At 33.3% G+C, this 17,588-nt stretch overlaps 1 protein-coding gene across 1 annotated transcript; it reads right to left on the bottom strand.

Moving 5' to 3' along the window:
• Positions 1-11,782: 11,782 nt before the first annotated feature.
• LOC106670572 lies at positions 11,783-15,526 on the bottom strand. Its single transcript, XM_014401046.2, has 3 exons — positions 15,301-15,526; positions 12,166-12,371; positions 11,783-12,111 (listed from the first exon to the last, which is right to left on the bottom strand). The coding sequence occupies exons 1-3, from the start codon at positions 15,397-15,399 to the stop codon at positions 11,799-11,801; spliced, it is 618 nt and encodes a 205-aa protein (XP_014256532.1). The 5' UTR covers positions 15,400-15,526; the 3' UTR covers positions 11,783-11,798.
• Between the last annotated feature and the right edge of the window lie 2,062 nt (positions 15,527-17,588).

Raw genomic sequence — 17,588 nt, forward strand, 5'->3', positions numbered from 1 at the left:
AAAATGAACTGCCATGCTGCTGAAGGGCCCGTTCGGAAGTCAAAGATTCATCCTATCAGACGGTAAGAAACGCTCACCAGAAACAAGTAAACCAAGAATCTTCGAAAAGAAAAGAAATTACAGAAGGATACAAAACTTAATGGATTTCTTTACAGATTTCTACAGACCCAATGAACATCTGAGAATGATCAACATATCAATTCGCATAAAATCTGTGAAGTGAAGTGAAAAAAAAAACCACAACACTATTCTTGACAGGCTAAACTACTTCGCATTATTAGAAAATGTATTGAAATCTAGGAACTGGTTAACATGGATGTGTTTTTCGGCCATCGTAGATTTTGTGGGGAGAGCGATGTCATCACAGATTATGAATTTACTGTTTCAACCATCCAGGATATCGAGAAGTGCAGGCGCGTTCTAACATTTATAGCAGAACCACTTTTTCAAAAATACTGAAGTGGTTTTGTTATGGATCTAAGAACATGTTTGCGAAGATCGACGAGCCGTCTGAAACAGGTAAAAATTAAAATAAGTTCAACTAATCAATTTTGTACGAGTTGTAGCACGTTGGATTGGTTTGTGGAGGGTGGAACTGGCCGTATCACATTAGTCAGAGGGCTGGATATAAAAACTGACTTCAAGAGCTATTTTACTACCTAGGAAGGGCTTTTCAATAAATTTTGCAAAGAGATCCGGTTAAGCTTTTTCCCCGGTTTAATAACGTAAATTTTTTATCTCTGACATATTTAAACCCGGGTTTATAATAAGTTGTACATGGTGCATATTTAAAGAGAAATAATAATGTTTTTTATTCTTTGTTAATAATTATTTATTTATAAACATGATTGTTTGTTAAAACAATTTTTAAACAAAGTCTGGACATTTTTGACAGAATGTATGTTACGAACCAATGTTTCATTAATATCTTTGGAAATCAAGCACGTACTAATTGACTTCATCTAAGAACAATGGGTTCATTAAGGAGATTTTTTTGGTAACAACGAGGTTCTTTTGTTATATTAATCGGCTTTTAAGCGACATAGCTGTATTAGCTGATTTATAAGCCGTTTTTAAAGCCCTTTTTGATTATGTTAAATTGGCTGTAAATCAGGGGTCGCCAGATGGATTATTGCATAATATATATTTATTGCCTATTCTTATCTGCATATTACAGCTTCCAATGATCTATCGGCTTCATAAAACGGGGCTTAAGGGCCCACCCGTTGTCGTTGGCGTCATGAAAACGTGCTCATATCATATGCGAAACCATCACCCATGTGCCCTTGGCCAATATTTGAAACTATTAAGGCAATAAGAGTAGTCTCATACACAAATAGTCAGGTGAAAAATATTTTGATTAAATCGATGAGGAATCCTAAAAATACATAATAGTTGCGTTTTTGTGTGTAAAATATGTACAGGGTGACTTGAACTTCGGGTTTTTTCCTATATTTCTTTTTTTTGCACCGTTAAATTTAGCAATTGATTTTCATTTCAATTCAGCAACAATTCGCATCCCATTATCTTGGAGAATTAGATATAACTTTTTGGCTCATGAGAAACTAGGAAAAAATGAAAATTTACGTACCTCGTTGTTATTCACCTAGTAGCCCCAATAAAAAATATGAGGGAGATTTAAACTCACCTTGTGCATATGTCTTAATTTTAAATCACAAAAACTCATAAATCAATAACGAATAATTAAATATGATAATTAAATATTCACTATAATATATAAAATATGATATTAAATATGAGTACGTTCAATATAACGTATATAATATTATATTTACCAAAGGATAATACTAGTTATAAATTATAATTTTAGTATCATGGTGAATATGGATACTAGAAAGGGGGTTTTATGTTCGCCATGAAATACAGCCTTCTGGCTTATTTGCACTTTTCTATTTCCTTAGGTCAGTCCAATCGATTCGACCTTCACTTAAGAAGTACTAGGTCCTTGGCTGTCGTTTCGACAATTCCTTTCCATGGGTTTTCTCTGTGCCTCAGGTTATGCCTCGATTGAGCAGTTGCTTCGTATTCGAAGAGATAAGGGTCGCTGGTTCTTCTTCTCATTGCATAAAATACAAATGGGGTCATCATGGAATGTACCCATGTTATGTAGATGTTTTCTCAGATGACAGTGATTGTCCTATCATTCCTTTGAGTTTAGCCTACTCTAACTCTAGTAGTGAGTGTATCAGTTTTCGTGAGGATTCTTTTAACGTAATTTTACTATGTCCAGCACGCCTAGAGTTCATCCACTTCTCCTTTTGTCTTTTTTCGATCATTCTTTGATAGAGGATTCTGTTTGCTTTTGTTATCCCGAGAATAAGTTCAGGATCTACATATGATCTTGCAGATCGCGACTAGTGTGTCTGCCTTTTCCTTTATTTCCCAGTACCAAAGATATTGATAGATGATTGATAGATGATAGATAGATGATAGATATTGAAAGATATTCATCAGGTTGTTTGTTCCCCAGTTTTTGGAGGTTTTGGATGCATCCACTGATTAATTTTAATGTGATTTTTTTAAATCCTAATGATTTATTAGTATTTTTAGTATTGCAGATTGCCAAATGGTTTGGCTGACATGATAAGACGATTCGGTCATACAACCTCCTCTCCAATATTTTCGCATAATTTGTTTTTACATGTTTTTGTCTTTCGATCATCATCAGGTGACAACAACAGATATCCGGCAGAGAAAGAAAACATATTGTAAGTTGTACGCAGGGCTTTGTTATATCTTACTTTAACCCACTAGATTATTTTCTTTGGGGGTATTTATAAAATAAAGTTCTTTATAATTTTACGTTCTTAAAAAATGTTTGAAAGTAGAGCTGATTCGAACAACCTGTTGAGTTTATTTTTACGTCGAGTAGTTGAACACAAACATGGTACAATAGTAGGTTGACACTTTGCATAACTATCGTACTTGTGACTTTTAATGTAACAACATAATTTGAAGAAATATTATTTGTGTATTAATATAAAAACCTTTAGAGCATAATAAATATATAAATTTAAAAAAATTCATTATAATTATATTCAACGATATTTATTTATTGTTTTAGTTTATAGTACAGGCATTATTTTATTAGTGTATAACATTTAGTTGTAAACAAACCTGAAGAGGAATCGTAGCACTGCTCGAAAGGTAAATATACAAAAAATATGATAGGTTTGTAAAAAAATATAATACGTTGTATAGTGCACTAATAACATAATATTTCTACCATTTTATTAATTTCATATTCAAGTACTAACTTTCATTTATGTTACACAAAATGAAACACACAAATCCGTTTTTATGTGTATCGAATAATCTTTAGGAGAACAATTAATTAAGGTTTTTAGTTGAGATAAAAAAGTCAATGGCACGAGCGGGATTCGAACCCACGATCTTCGGCTTGATACGCCGCTGCTCTACCACTTGAGCTATCGTGACCTCGATCCACTCGGACATCAACTTCCTATCTCAATCCCACCTTATGAGTTTTCCCTCATTTTTCCCAGTGTTTTTTGCCATCCCAGTTATGAGTTTTTTTGCCATTTTTCAAATGTCGAATCCCGCTCGTGCCATTAACTTTTTTTCATCTCAACTAAAAACCTTAATTAATTGTAATGATTTAATTGGTCAAGCGGACCACGAAATTAGTGAATTTAAAGAATTAATATGAAGTACACTTCACTAAAGCTCTCCGTCGCCATTTCAATTGTCGTCGAGAATCCAAACAGATTACACGACATTTGAAAAATGGCAAAAAGGAGGGAAAATTCAAAAGGTGCGGTTGAGATGGGAGGTTGGTGTCCGAGTGGATCGAGGTCACGATAGCTCAAGTGGTAGAGCAGCGGCGTATCTAGCCTAAGAGCGTGGGTTCGAATCCCGCTCGTGTCATTAACTTTTTTTCATCTCAACTAAAAACCTTAATTAATTGTAATGATTTAATTGGTCAAGCGGTCACGAAATTAGTGAATTTAAAGTATTACATTAATTCCGAGAATTGGAGTATGTTTATTGGCATTTTTAGGTATTTTGACAAGAGAAAGAGAAAAAGAGAGTTCATGAAAGAGAGTTCTTTTTCAATGTACTTGTACACTGAAATGTTAGGACTGAATGATAACAAACGATGAAAATAACAGTACTGTGATATTGAATTATTTTTTATTGAATTATTTTATTGAAAACAGAAATCAAAAGCGTTTGTGATTTTCTCAATTATAAAAAAAATGGAAAAGTGGCCATTTCGATGTTCGTTAGAAGGGCGGGCATATGGACTTAATTTCTTGATTCTTTTGAATGAAAAATTAATTGTATAAAGCAAACACAGGAAACAACATATAAAGTTTAACAGCACTTAACTTGAACTCGATCCCTTCAAAGTAGACCGAGCTTTTCAACACGTTGAAATTGTGTGGTGAGCTTTTACGACGTCGTTTGAGAACGAAACGGTAAACTTCGCCGAATATCTACTAAATTAAGGAAAAGATGGAGTGAATAGTGTTTTTTTCTTCCTCCCAATAACGACGCACCAGTAATGTATTACGTTGCCCGCGCTAAAATTCGTTGCTCACTGATTGCCTATCGTATTTTCCGAACATGCGCCTTGAAATTGATATCAGGACCGGCCTGCAATTTAGCGATAAAACGCCACTGTGTAATAAAAATTTCCTGAGAGATAGCAGCAAGGCAATAAAAATGGGCAATAAAATATTGATCATATTCTACACATCCAATTTAGATTGCCATCTTATAAACTGTCTGTTGATAATTCTGTATTATAAATAATTAAGTAAATTATTATTAAATTGTTCCTAGATATTTTGTTAATATTTTTATTACCACTGTTTGGCCTAACCTCAAAACTTAGCCATACATCCACTCATTTTTAAAAAATATGCAGTTTTCTTCAAAAATAAAAGTTCAGAATATCAATTTTAAAAATATATAATCTGAATAAACAAGGAAAGCGTGATTGTAAGCTATCTTACTCTCAAATGAGGATCAACTATTCGATGAAAAACTCGAAGATTGCAATGTTTGGGGGGGGGGTGAGTTATGTACTTACCTGGCCCCCGGTTCACAATCTAATGTAATCCTGTGGGATTGCTATAAAATATATACCTTTCTTACGTTCCTCCGAGTAGGCTCCGATGAATTTTTAAAGCGTTGCAAGACACCAGCAACACGGGAAAAACTAATCCGTTTCCGAGAAAATGTGGCCTTGAAATATAACAAATTACGTTAGGTGGATCATTGTTTTATCAGTTGATGTTCTGAGTTTCCAAGTGCCAGGGTGGTAGGTATTAAATTGAAAGAAATTTGGATAAGACAAAGTAAAGGGTGAGGGAGAGAGAGAGAGAGAGAGAGAGAGAGAGAGAGAGAGAGTGAAAGAAAGAGAGGATAGAGAGAGTGAAGAAGGAGGAGGAAATAGAAGGGCAACCATACAAGATGGAATAATGCGAAAATGGCGAGAGGAGAAGAAATAAGCAGGGAGGAAAAGCGTGCTGAGCGAGAAAGAGAGAGAGAGAGCGTGGAGAGAGAGAGGGAAGTTAATAATAATGTAAAATTGTGCGAGTAGAAGAGAGAGGGACCCAAAAAGAGATACTGAAGACGTGAAAAAATATCAGAAGAGGCAAGAAAGCGATCAATAAACGTGAAACAAAGTGTGAAAAAAGGGTGAGTTTTCTGTAAGATGTAAACGAATAAGTTAGAAAATAGAGATCATGAGAGGGAGAGGGAGAGAGATAGAGAGAGAGAGAAAGAGTGGAGAGGGAGAGGGAAGTTAATAATAATGTAAAATTGTGTGAGTAGTCGAGAGAGATACTAGAAGACGTGAAAAAATATCAGACGAGGCAAGAAAGCGAACAATAAGCGTGAAACAAAGTGTGAAAAAAAAGGTGAATGTTTCTGTAGGATGGAAACAAAAAAGGTAGAAAATAGAGAGAGTGCGTGAATGAAAGAGAGAGAGAGAGAGAGAGAGAGAGAGAGAGAGAGAGAGAGAGAGTGAGAGAGAGAGAGAGAGTGTCTGAATGATTGAACGAGATAAAGTGAGGGCTGGAAAAGAGGGAAAAAATAGAAGGAAGTAGACATGCTAGTGGACACTGGAAATGAAAAAATAAGAGATATAAACATAAAGAAAGTTAGTTGGTTGGGGGAGAGAGATAGAGATATAGCTAAAAAGCGAGAGAATTTTATTTTGTTTGATGAATATTAGTCTCATCATTCTTTTAAGCAGCTTGAACAGAGCGATAGCCGGCTTGGTCTAAAGGCTTCATTAAAAATGACTTGACAGATAACTAACCATCTCGTGCTCTAATGAAATTTATCAACTTGAAAAAAAAGTGTTATTACTTAGTTACAGATTTTGTAAGATTCTCTCTTTAGACAGGATAAAACAAAGCCGATGATCGATGATCGGCGAAAGTTTGGGGATGTAATACCTCCGACGGGAGTCTATAAGGACATCTGCGCCGGGCACTTTTGAAATCCATCACTGCCGAAGCGTCGGCCCCCGATTCGATTTGCATATTCATAAATCCACACCAATTTCCCAATACACGCCGGATTTCAAACGATCCCATCTGTATGAACTGTTTACAACTCCGTTGTTTTTCTACGCGATTCGCATCGGCAAGTTTGATTAGACGATGCCCATTCCTGACTTTCGCCCGTAAAAGAAATCTATTTATGATGTGTGAGGGGGTTATTTATTGAACTTTACAACCTCTTTGTTTTTACTTTTTTGCCAATACTTATTTCAGGACCGCTTTTTTGGACCTTTTCAAGTCCTAAAAGCTCCAAAAAGGGCTCAGAACATTCTCTGAGGTTATGAAATTCAATAAATACCCCCTCGCATGAATTCAACAAGAACTAAAATAAAAGGAGTTTCAATATTTTTATTTTTAATTTTTTTTATTTGTTTTCATTTTTTATTGTATTTTTAATGAGGGTTGGCAACAGCAGAGGTCATATCAACTCTCAGGGTGCCGGTGTTTAAAAAAAATTCCCATTTGTAAGTACGTCGGGTTCGAAAGCAGGCCGCTGGATTCGAACCCGGGACCTTTGCCTTACAGTGATGAGTATAACTATTTAATAAGCTTCATTTTGTTGAATTGATAACCTATAAACATCAGAAATTTCATTGATTAATAAAGGAAACCTTACATAGTTTTTCAATACTTGGGGCATCTCAACACGACACGCATCTCAACACAAGATTGGCACAATTACACAGAAGACAAACACTTTGAGTGAGTAGAAATACATTGATTGAATATAAAAAAATATTTATTTGCATTGTATAAATTCACTTTTTCCACATCCTACATGTTTTTGTTAAATTTAAACAATGTCTGTAAATCCCAGGCCCTGAAGATGATCTCAATAAAGATCGAAACGTTGGCACTATAAAGAAAATGTTTTTCTGAAACCTACATCACACCAGACTGCATCTCACGATTTCTGAACAATATTTTTCAATACTTTTAATAGAAAAAATATTATTAGTTTAAACAATATAATCGTTTAGAAATGTATGGTGTTTAGTGACCGTAAGTCAATGATTATTCGGAGATCGTGAGATGCGGTCTGGTGTGACGTAGGTTTTAGAAAAACATTTTCTTTATCGTGCCAACGTTTCGATCAATATTGAGATCATCTTCAGGGCCTGGGATTTATAAACATTGGTTAAATTTTACAAATATATGTAGGATGTGAAAAAATGAATTTAGTCAATGCTAGAAATTTTAGAATAAAAAAATAAATAAATAAAATGAATTTATGCAATGCTAGAAACGGACACTAAATGGCAAAAAGGAGGGCAAATTCCAAAGGTGGGATTGAGATGGGAAGTTAGTGATCGAGTGGATCGAGGTCACGATAGCTCAAGTGGTAGAGCAGCGGCGTATCTAATGTTTGTAAATCCCAGGCTCTGAAGATGATCTCAATAAAGTTCGAAACGTTGGCACGATAAAGAAAATGTTTGTCTAAAACCTACGTCACACCAGACCGCATCTCACGATCTCCGAATAATATAATCATTGTCAAATGCAAGGTTTAACTTGACACAGAAGTCTTAAAATAAATAATTGACCTTCCAACTCTGGTCATATAATTAGTCTAATTTAATCACTAAATGTTGATTAAGTTCAGTAAGGAATCCGCAGCTTTGGAAGAAGTTGTGAAGAACGTTTAAAACTGTTTCCTGTTCTCTTGGGCTATTTACTGCAGTTGTTCTAACTACATGTGGCCCGTCACGAGGCCATGAAAGGTTAAAATTTCACTTTCCAGAATCAAAAGGCTCTTTTATACATTCCAATGACGGTGCTTGTATTGAATAATTTTCCTTTTCTCAGCAGGTGTAGTTCAATGATGGTCTCAGTTGGTTCTGTAAATCAACAGACTTTCCCTAATGTCTCAAACAAAATGGCAATATTAATTCGGAAGGCTTTTCATTTCAATGTTGAATACAAAATGATGGAAAATTAAGCTGATAAAATTTAAAAAAAATATGAGAGAAAATATGAAAATCAATAGCGTTATAAATTATAGGTTCAATTATTGAAAACATGGCAATTTTCTAAATACTAGGGAGATGTTCTTTGGCTTCCAAAGCAAGCCCGAGTGTCAGACTGGATCGAAGGCATGTAAATCAAAAAAAGACATCCAAGCAATACTGTCCAAGGGATGTTGTTCTCAATGTTCTTAAGAACTGTCTACCATTTTTATAATGATAAAATGAAATAAATATTTAACAAATATCAAAGATGAAGCTAATTAGAAAGGAGTAAAGAAAAATCGACTTCCTTAATCAAGCTTGTAAAGAATAATCCCCCTTAATCAGGATTTTAAACCTTTTTTTAAATAATAATTTGTAAGGCTACCAACATAGTTTTTCCAGGATATATCCGGTTAGAAAAATTGATCGCGAATCAAATTAACAAATATAACAACAACGAAGCATCTATTGATAATGTACACTCAAAGTCAAGCAAATTAATTAAATTAGCAAAAAGGTGGCAAAGATAAATGGACAGTCTACAGTAAATGCTAGTGAATACATAAATGTATTTTAATAAAATCGTTATGGTAGTTCCATTTGTATGGCTTTATGGTTAAATTATCGTTTTAGGTTTAATCCTTAATTTGGTAGAATTGCGCTGTGTGATACTAAAGTCGTATTGTACTATTAAAAATTTATTGACTCGTGACACTGAATTTTTTTTATAGAAATGATAAATGATGGAGTGAGTGTGGTGTTGTTTTGCAACGATCCGGATTTCGAGCCTTTTAGCTAATCATCAGGTTGAAGGACTTCTACAACCACGTCTCTCGACATGAATTGCCAAAGTGAACCCGCTGATACCTCCGCCAACGCGACGTTCCAATTAGCAGCTGATCTTTTTAATGGCGCTCAATTTTAACGTTTCAGAGTACCTACCTCCCATTTTAAATATGAACGTAAATAACATCAAACATCCAAATAATTAAACGAATTATTTTAATTGTTATTATTTTTATAGCAATTTAATAATATTAAGTATTTACTAGTATAATATTTATGTGTGTTATAATTTCCGCGTTTCGCACGTTCAAATTGAGCGCCATTAAAAAGATCAGCTGCTAATTGGAACGTCGTGTTGGCGGAGGTATCAGCGGGTTCACTTTGGCAATTCATGTCGATAGAGGTGGTTGTGGAAGTCCTTCAACCTGATGATGAGCTAACGGGCTCGAAATCCGGATCGTTGCTAAACAACTTACTGTGAGTAGGAACTATCTTTTTAAAAAGGACTGAATTTTTTTATCTCAAACAATATCTTACATAAAGTTCTTAGCATTTTTTTCTAAAATTTTTATAATAATAAAATTAAACGTTATTAGAAAAACTAATATTACAAAACTATCAAATATCATGCCTCTAAATAAGAAAGAAAAACTGGAATTTATCCTTTTCAACATGACTGAAAATTAATTTAATAATTAAAGTTGTTAATAAATTTGAAGTTATAAAATACAATAAGCTATACAATAAGTGTTGGTTCAACATGCTTGAGTTTATCATATTTTAATTCATGGTTGTTTGTTAGTTTTTTGTCATAAAAATAGTAACTTGGGGAGTATGAAAAATTGACGAAATAATTTTAGAACATCAAACATACAGAAGTAGAGAAATGCAAATTTCTTGTCCGTAAAATCGATTAAATGATTAAATCATTACCTTTCGTATTCGAACGTGTAAACATTTTTATTTACAACGCCTGATCCGCGTAGCTCTGACTAGAATTAATAGAACGATAACTTTGCCCAAAAACAACAACAACAGTAAATTTGATGTGTGGAGAGATATGGCGAGAGTAAACACAAACACGCCGGTCTTTAATTTCGCGTAAACAATGCACAAACGTAATTCACAACTGAATGAACAATGAAAACAATAAATCGTCGAACGTCCAAATATTAATGGGCAATTCTATATTAAGAACAAATTTTCTCATTTGTGTCAGACACCTTTTGAAATTCACACAATGAGTTTATTATAAATGTTCGATATTTTAAAAATAGAAATATATATTTTTAAATTAAATTACAGCCCAAGATGATGACAGATACTACCTACAATTTAATTTTTTTTTAAATATACAATGAGATTAAATGAAAACATCGGTAAGAAATAAAAAATTTATCAACTTATAAAATTTTTCTTTGATATATCACTTTTCAATCATCACAAATTAATGAATAAAATTTGTAATGGAGTTTGTAATGAAGGTTTGTGGTATATTTTATTCGGAAACTGCCGAATTAATAAAAAATAATATTTACAAAATCCTTGCTGCGTATTCGAAATAATACAAATAAAATAAAATCCGAATTCCAAAAAAATATATATATTCCTTTCTAAAAAATAAACAAAAAATTTTCGAAATAAAATATAAAAAAATCTCAATCCAAATAATCATACAAATAAGAATTATATTTCTTTTGCTAACCTGATAACGTTACATTACGAAGTAGACGCTACGAGCTTTCAAGCTACTGCTTGTTATGGCAAAAACTAGCTAGTTTTTGTAACTATTTGTTTGGCAAATAAACTATTTACATTTTTATGTAATACAAATCAAAATAACAAAATTTTCTTGACTTAACAAATCTAAACAGATACAAAATAAGAATTTTTCTAAATAAATTATTGTTTGTTTGAAAATAAAATAACATTGCTTCATTCATTGTTAATAATAATAATTTAACTTGAAAATTACAACATAAAAAAAGTTAAACAAAAAGTCAATTAAAAATTGTCGTGATTTTCATGACAAGTGAATTATTAATACAATTTTTTTGATTTATGGTTTTTCATTCTTATCATCCATTTTCGGGTCCGGCCAATCTCGCTGGCTTCTTTGCTTCGTTCATTAACTCCACGAACTTACTAGGTGGATCAAAATCATGTGAGATTTTTCTGCTTTAAAAGAAGATATTTAAAAAATATATATTTTTTCTCGGATATATGCTATTTATAACCGAAAGAAAATACTTTTACTATAATCAAGGCAATATTTAAACCAGCACTCGGCTTATTCGATTTGTTTATCATCTTAGATTCTATTTCCAAATCTAAATATTTATTTTAAGTTGAATGTTCAACATAGAGAAGATTCTAAGTGTAAATTTAGTAAGAAATTGATAAAAATTTATAAAGATGTAAACGAAGTATGTTTATGACATAAAATTCTTATTTTTATTTTGACCTTATTTTATATACAACGAAAAGGTTTCACTTTTTTTTATTCACATTTTTTACATAAACACTCATTTTCCTTATTGTTTTTATCGGGTTCCTCGATGGGCTTTTCTTCTTCCAGTTTTTCTTTGTTGGCCTCGCAACATTTTGGAAGGGTTTTTAAACTAGGGACTTTTGATGCCTCCTTATCTCCCAGAGGGGTCTTCTTGGCAGCGACTTTGTTTTTGGCGGTCTCCGAACTTTTTTTAAGTTCAACTTTCTTCGAGCCGTCGCCAGATCCTCTCGTGGGCCTCGACGCCTCGCTCTGGCTCCTCTTCAGATTCGAGTCGACGCGGGCTGGTACACCTGAAAACTTGCTGTCGGATGTAACGTTAGACTGTTTCCCAATTGGTTTTTATCAGCGTCCGTACCTGCGAATAGACATTTCTGCCAATTTCCTCCCCAGGAGCTGTTCCTTGCGCATTTCTGCCTTCTTCATCCTTGTGACGTAACGTCTCTGCAAGTATTTCATCTTTTCCTTTCTGTAAAATTCGTAGTCGTCCCTAACTTCGTCCCTTTCGGCTTCCCACCGCTTCTGATAGTCCATCCTCATCACGGCCCACATATCGTGTTTTTCCTAAAAATTATTAAAAACTAATTCAAGCAATTGCAACAAATAAAACTAGAGCAAAAAGTGCATTATTCATTCAATAAAAACAAAAATTTTAAGACACTGGCAATGAATGGAAACTATATAGAATAACATTATCTACTTCAACAAAGTTAGAAAATTTAGCTACCAAGTATATTCTAATTTTGAGCCGAATTATTTGATAATTTGGAGGTCCCAGTATAAAATCAATTTAACTATACGTTTATTAATCAAAGATAAAGAACAATTGAAATAGTTGATTCCTGTCTTTCTCGTACATTTTTAATCTAATAGCAGATGATAGAAAAAAAGGGCAAAGGCATTTGGACAATCTAAAATAAATGTTAGAAAATAGTTTAATTTATATTAATAAAATCATTATGGTACTTCAATTTGTAAGGCTTTATTGTTAAGTTATTGTTTTAGGTTTAATACTTAATGTGGTAGAATTGTGCTGTGTGATACTAAAGTCGTATTGGACTATTAAAAACTTATTGACGACTTTTCTATATAAATCATGTGCTGATGTTTAGATGAATTTTTTATCGTGCAACTAAAACAAAGGACATAATTTTGTCGAGTCCTTATATTTCCCATAATTCGTTATGCCCTTGTAAGGCATTGGGTTTTTATCGGAAAGTGAGACTCCATCTCGGCGGAAAACGCTTTCTTTAGACACAGTCAAAATCTTTTTCTTGGAAATGTGTGGTGTTTAGTGACCGTTAGTCAATGATATTCGGAGATCGTGAGATGCGGTCTGGTGTGACGTAGGTTTTAGAGAAACATTTTCTTTATCGTGCCAATGTTTCGATTATTATTGAGATCATCTTCAGGGCTCAAAGTGTTTGTTTTCTGCGTAATTGTGTCGTGTTGAGAGTGCCGTTCACACCAGACCGCATCTCACGATCTCCGAATAATCATTGACTAACGGTCACTAAACAACACACATTTCTACACGAGAACGAAGAACATGGGATTCTATGAACAAATTTCAATTACATTTTTTTGCTATAACACCAAGCAAAAAGTATTCTGAAGGACATCGCTAACAATGAGAAGAAACTCGCATAGGCTATTAATGAGAGAATTTTTTGGTGAAATGCAGACAACACAAGGTATTTCCTATATCAAAAAAAATGTAACTTCACAAATGCCATACTAACCCAACCCAACACCAAAATTAACGACATACATAAGGCCACAATACAAAAAAAAACATTTTAAACATAGAAATCACCAAGAGCATTAAACATATTAAGACATTAACACAAAAATTACACCAATTAAAATTCAGTGACGCTGGCACTCTCAACACAACACGCAAGAATGACACATTTACGCAGAAAAAAAAAACACTTTGAGCCCTGAAGATGATCTCAATAAAGATCGAAACGTTAGCACCATAAAGAAAATATTTTTCTAAAACCTACATCACACCAGACCGCATCTCACGATCTCCGAATAATCTTTTTCTTGGGTTTTTATCGGATAGTTGAATGATCCTTCCAAAGATCTTTTCTATGAAAATCCTCTTTGTTCGTTTGGGGGCTTGTAAACTTCATTTATGGTTTAAAAATTAGCAAATTGTATGTACTTGCACGCTTAGTAATTAGAGTAAGGAAGGAAACAGCCGGAACCCTACAAAACTACTGATATTCCCCAAAATTGTAATTATAAACCACTTAAAGAAAAAAATCAATTTCATCTGCATTTAAGAAATAAACAGTTGACAATGACTATTTGAAGGGCGCAATTACTGTACACAGAGAAAAAAGGGTGGGTCCCAGAATCGTGCCACAACGGACGCCACGTACATAATTTAGCTTAGAAGAGAAGCAGTAAGCATAAAAAATGTGGTGATATGAGCACACAATGTAGCTGTGCACTATTTTTTAGGACATAACTATATTTTGTAGACGTCTCAAAGTGCTCAACAGATTCACTTATTACTTTTATTGTAGCTAATAAGCCAAAAGATTTGTGTGGCCAAACAAAAAGCATTCAAAATAATTGCACATCCTTAGAGAACAGGACGATTTCTTGACATTTTGGTCGAAGTTATAAAACATTATTATGTCATTACAAAAATAAAGAAGAAAGAGGGAGAGATAGAGAGGAGAGAGAGACGGTGGGAGGGAGGGAGAGTGTGAAAAAAGGGGTCAGGAAAATACAGTGAGAGAGTAGAAGAGATAGATAGAGAGAAACAAAGGGAGAGAAAAAGTGAGAGAGAGGGAGAAAGAGAGAGAGGAGAAAGAATGAAAGACCTCCTGCTAAACCACGTGGAAAAAGGATCTTCAGTGAGGCCACAACGGAACGACAATTCTTTCGGTTTTTTTCCCGAGCTTTCGATGATTATATCGTCATCATGAATGCTCTAACTCGATGAGGACGATATAATCATCGAAAGGGCGGCAAAAACCGAAAGAATTGTTCCGTTGTGACCTTACCGATGATCCTTTTTTCACGTGATCTCTCTTACAGTTAACGAGATTACAAAAACGGGAGAGTTGCAGAGAGCGAGAGAGAAAAAGAAAGAGAGAGTGCGGGGTGGGAGAAAGGGAGAAGGGAAAGATCGATAGAAGAAGAAAGATTTTTGTTTTCTATTTTTAATTAATAAAGAGTTAGCCATCATAGTCATATTAGCGTTTATAGCAGGGGTTCAGCCTTTTGTCATTTGCTCGCTTTTTTTAATCAACAAGCAACGTGACCTGAATTAAGGTACATAAAATGGCAGACAAGGATTTCTAAGCAAAGTAGTGTAACAACTCTAACCACAGACAAATAGACATAAATTTCGTTGATTACCAGATCAGACGGACCCATAGAACGAACATCCGAGTTTCCGTGTGAGACATTTATGCTTCCGTACTCACGCGAGACTTTTTGCATCCATATTTTAAGAAAACGTACTTACGTTTTCATACGAAGGTTTAAAGTTCGGAAATGTCTTGGCGTCGGGAACATTAAAGAATGTGTCCCGCTTCAGCAACGATGATCTCCACCAGAGATTCATTTTTGAATAGAAAGACTTTAGTTATTTTTAGAATCCAAAAAGCAAAAAACAAATTTTTCTCCAATTCAATTTAGCTTCTTTAAAAATTGCCATATGTTTGGATAAAACAAGACATGGTATACAAATTTGCCTAAAGAGGGTGCCAGAGAAAAATCCTACAAAAAACATATCTCAGTGATTTAATTATTTACGATAATATATAAATTGTGAAATAGTATTGTACACAATGGTAAAACCGTATATAATAAAACAACCAGTGGAATAACAATATATAAATAATTTTAATTAAAAAAATATTTTCAAGAATTTCTTTTTGTAAGTACGGTTTATGTATATTTGTACAGGTATGCACTATGATTTGAAGGGATGTAGCACAAAACCTTCCGTTTAAATATTTGCACTCTCATCATCATTTCAATAGCAGCACAGAAACCTTTGAGATTGAGCCTAAAAAGTGATGAACTTTTCTCTTTTTCAAGTGTTCCATAGAGGGTAATAACAACACCATCGTCATTTAGAATGACTTTTATGAATTAAAACGAAGGATTAAATAAATGAAGCACGTGAATTCACACAAATTCACTGTTCTGACTGTTCACATTTACTCCATCAGATTTACATTTTCAAAATTCTACTTTGAAAATAATTGTCAATTTTCCTAGGTAGCCCAGTATAGTTAGATCCACTGATTATTAATCTACTCAATATTTATAAGAAACAAAACTCTGAATTTGGTAATATTAAACAAATAGCATACATTCAAAATGTACTTCGAAAAAAGGAACTAAAATACAGTAATTATACTTGATACTTACAAGGGCAACTTGGATCACCGGGAGTGAAATTTTTGGTGAAACTAGATCGAAAAGTATTCGTGCTTATGAGTCTTAGGAATCGAGAAAAAATATTGTAAGTAATTTACTTTGCTTTTAAATGTGGTCTTTTGCCTTTTGGTGCAAATATTCCACATTAGGATAAGAAAATAAGTGCAGGACTTTATTAAGAGAGACTAGTCATGTAAAAAGTAAGAAAAAAGAAATTTGGCCTGAAATTTTTCTTTAAAAAAAACACAATTCGGATTCCTTTTAAGGAGCCTTTAATGCCCAAAAATACGCATTATTATGCTGCAAAAAAATGGACTTCTTAGCTATGTGGTCAAGTTAATTTTTTGGCAAAAATTTTAACATTTATTTTGTTTACCACAAAAAACCATTACAATTTTTTGAGAAAATCAACAACAAAAATGTCCCAAACACCTTTGACTTCCAAATGCCTCTGTTTTTTTCTGATATCGCAGAAAGAGTAATAAATTGAATTTACAAACCTTTAGACAACTATTAATAGACAATCTTGGTTTTCTCTTAATGATGTAGCACTGGAGACATAAATATAAAAAGTTTAAAGAATTTTTGTTGATCTCAACATTATTTTCCCCACTTTCAATAACATACAATATGATCATTATTGGCAAAATAAGAAGAAGTATATATTATATAAATATTTCAAACGATTGTAGAAACGTTGAATTTGTATAAAATTTAGAGAACTTATGATTTTAAACGGAACGCTGGAATTATATTTCTAATCAATGATTAAAAAGTAAATTAACCCAGGCAAATTAGTAGAAAAAAATTTAAACCTTTTTTTAATTAACTGGATACAAGAGTTGAGACGTTCTACTACGTACAAAAATAGGGTGAATAATATGATTATATATCTCAAGTTAATCAGGAGAGGAAGAAATTGCAAATTACGCTGCTTACATAATTTCTAAGAATATGGTCTACATACTAGAAGTACCTTATGCACTTTACCAAGATTCCAAGATAACTTGCACGGCTCATGTGTAGAGATAATTTGACATAGCACTTCACTCATCAAGTTAGAGCTTCTATGAAGGTCTAAATCAATTACAATATTCATTTAAAATTAAGGTAAAAGATAAGAATTAATAATTTTTCAGAAATCGTGAGATGCGGTCTGGTGTGATGAAGGTTTCAGAAAAATATTTTCTTTATCGTGCCAACGTTTCGATCTTTATTGAGATCATCTTCAGGGCCTGGGATTTACAAACATTGTTTAAATTTAACAAAAACATGTAGGAAATGGAAAAAAGTGAATTTATACAATGCAAATAAATATTTTTTTATATATTCAAAGTATTTCTACTCACTCAAAGTGTTTGTTTT

The sequence above is a fragment of the Cimex lectularius genome, unplaced genomic scaffold (assembly GCF_000648675.2).
Source record: "Cimex lectularius strain Harlan isolate CLEC.00 unplaced genomic scaffold, Clec_2.1 scaffold153, whole genome shotgun sequence".
NCBI lineage: Eukaryota > Metazoa > Arthropoda > Insecta > Hemiptera > Cimicidae > Cimex > Cimex lectularius.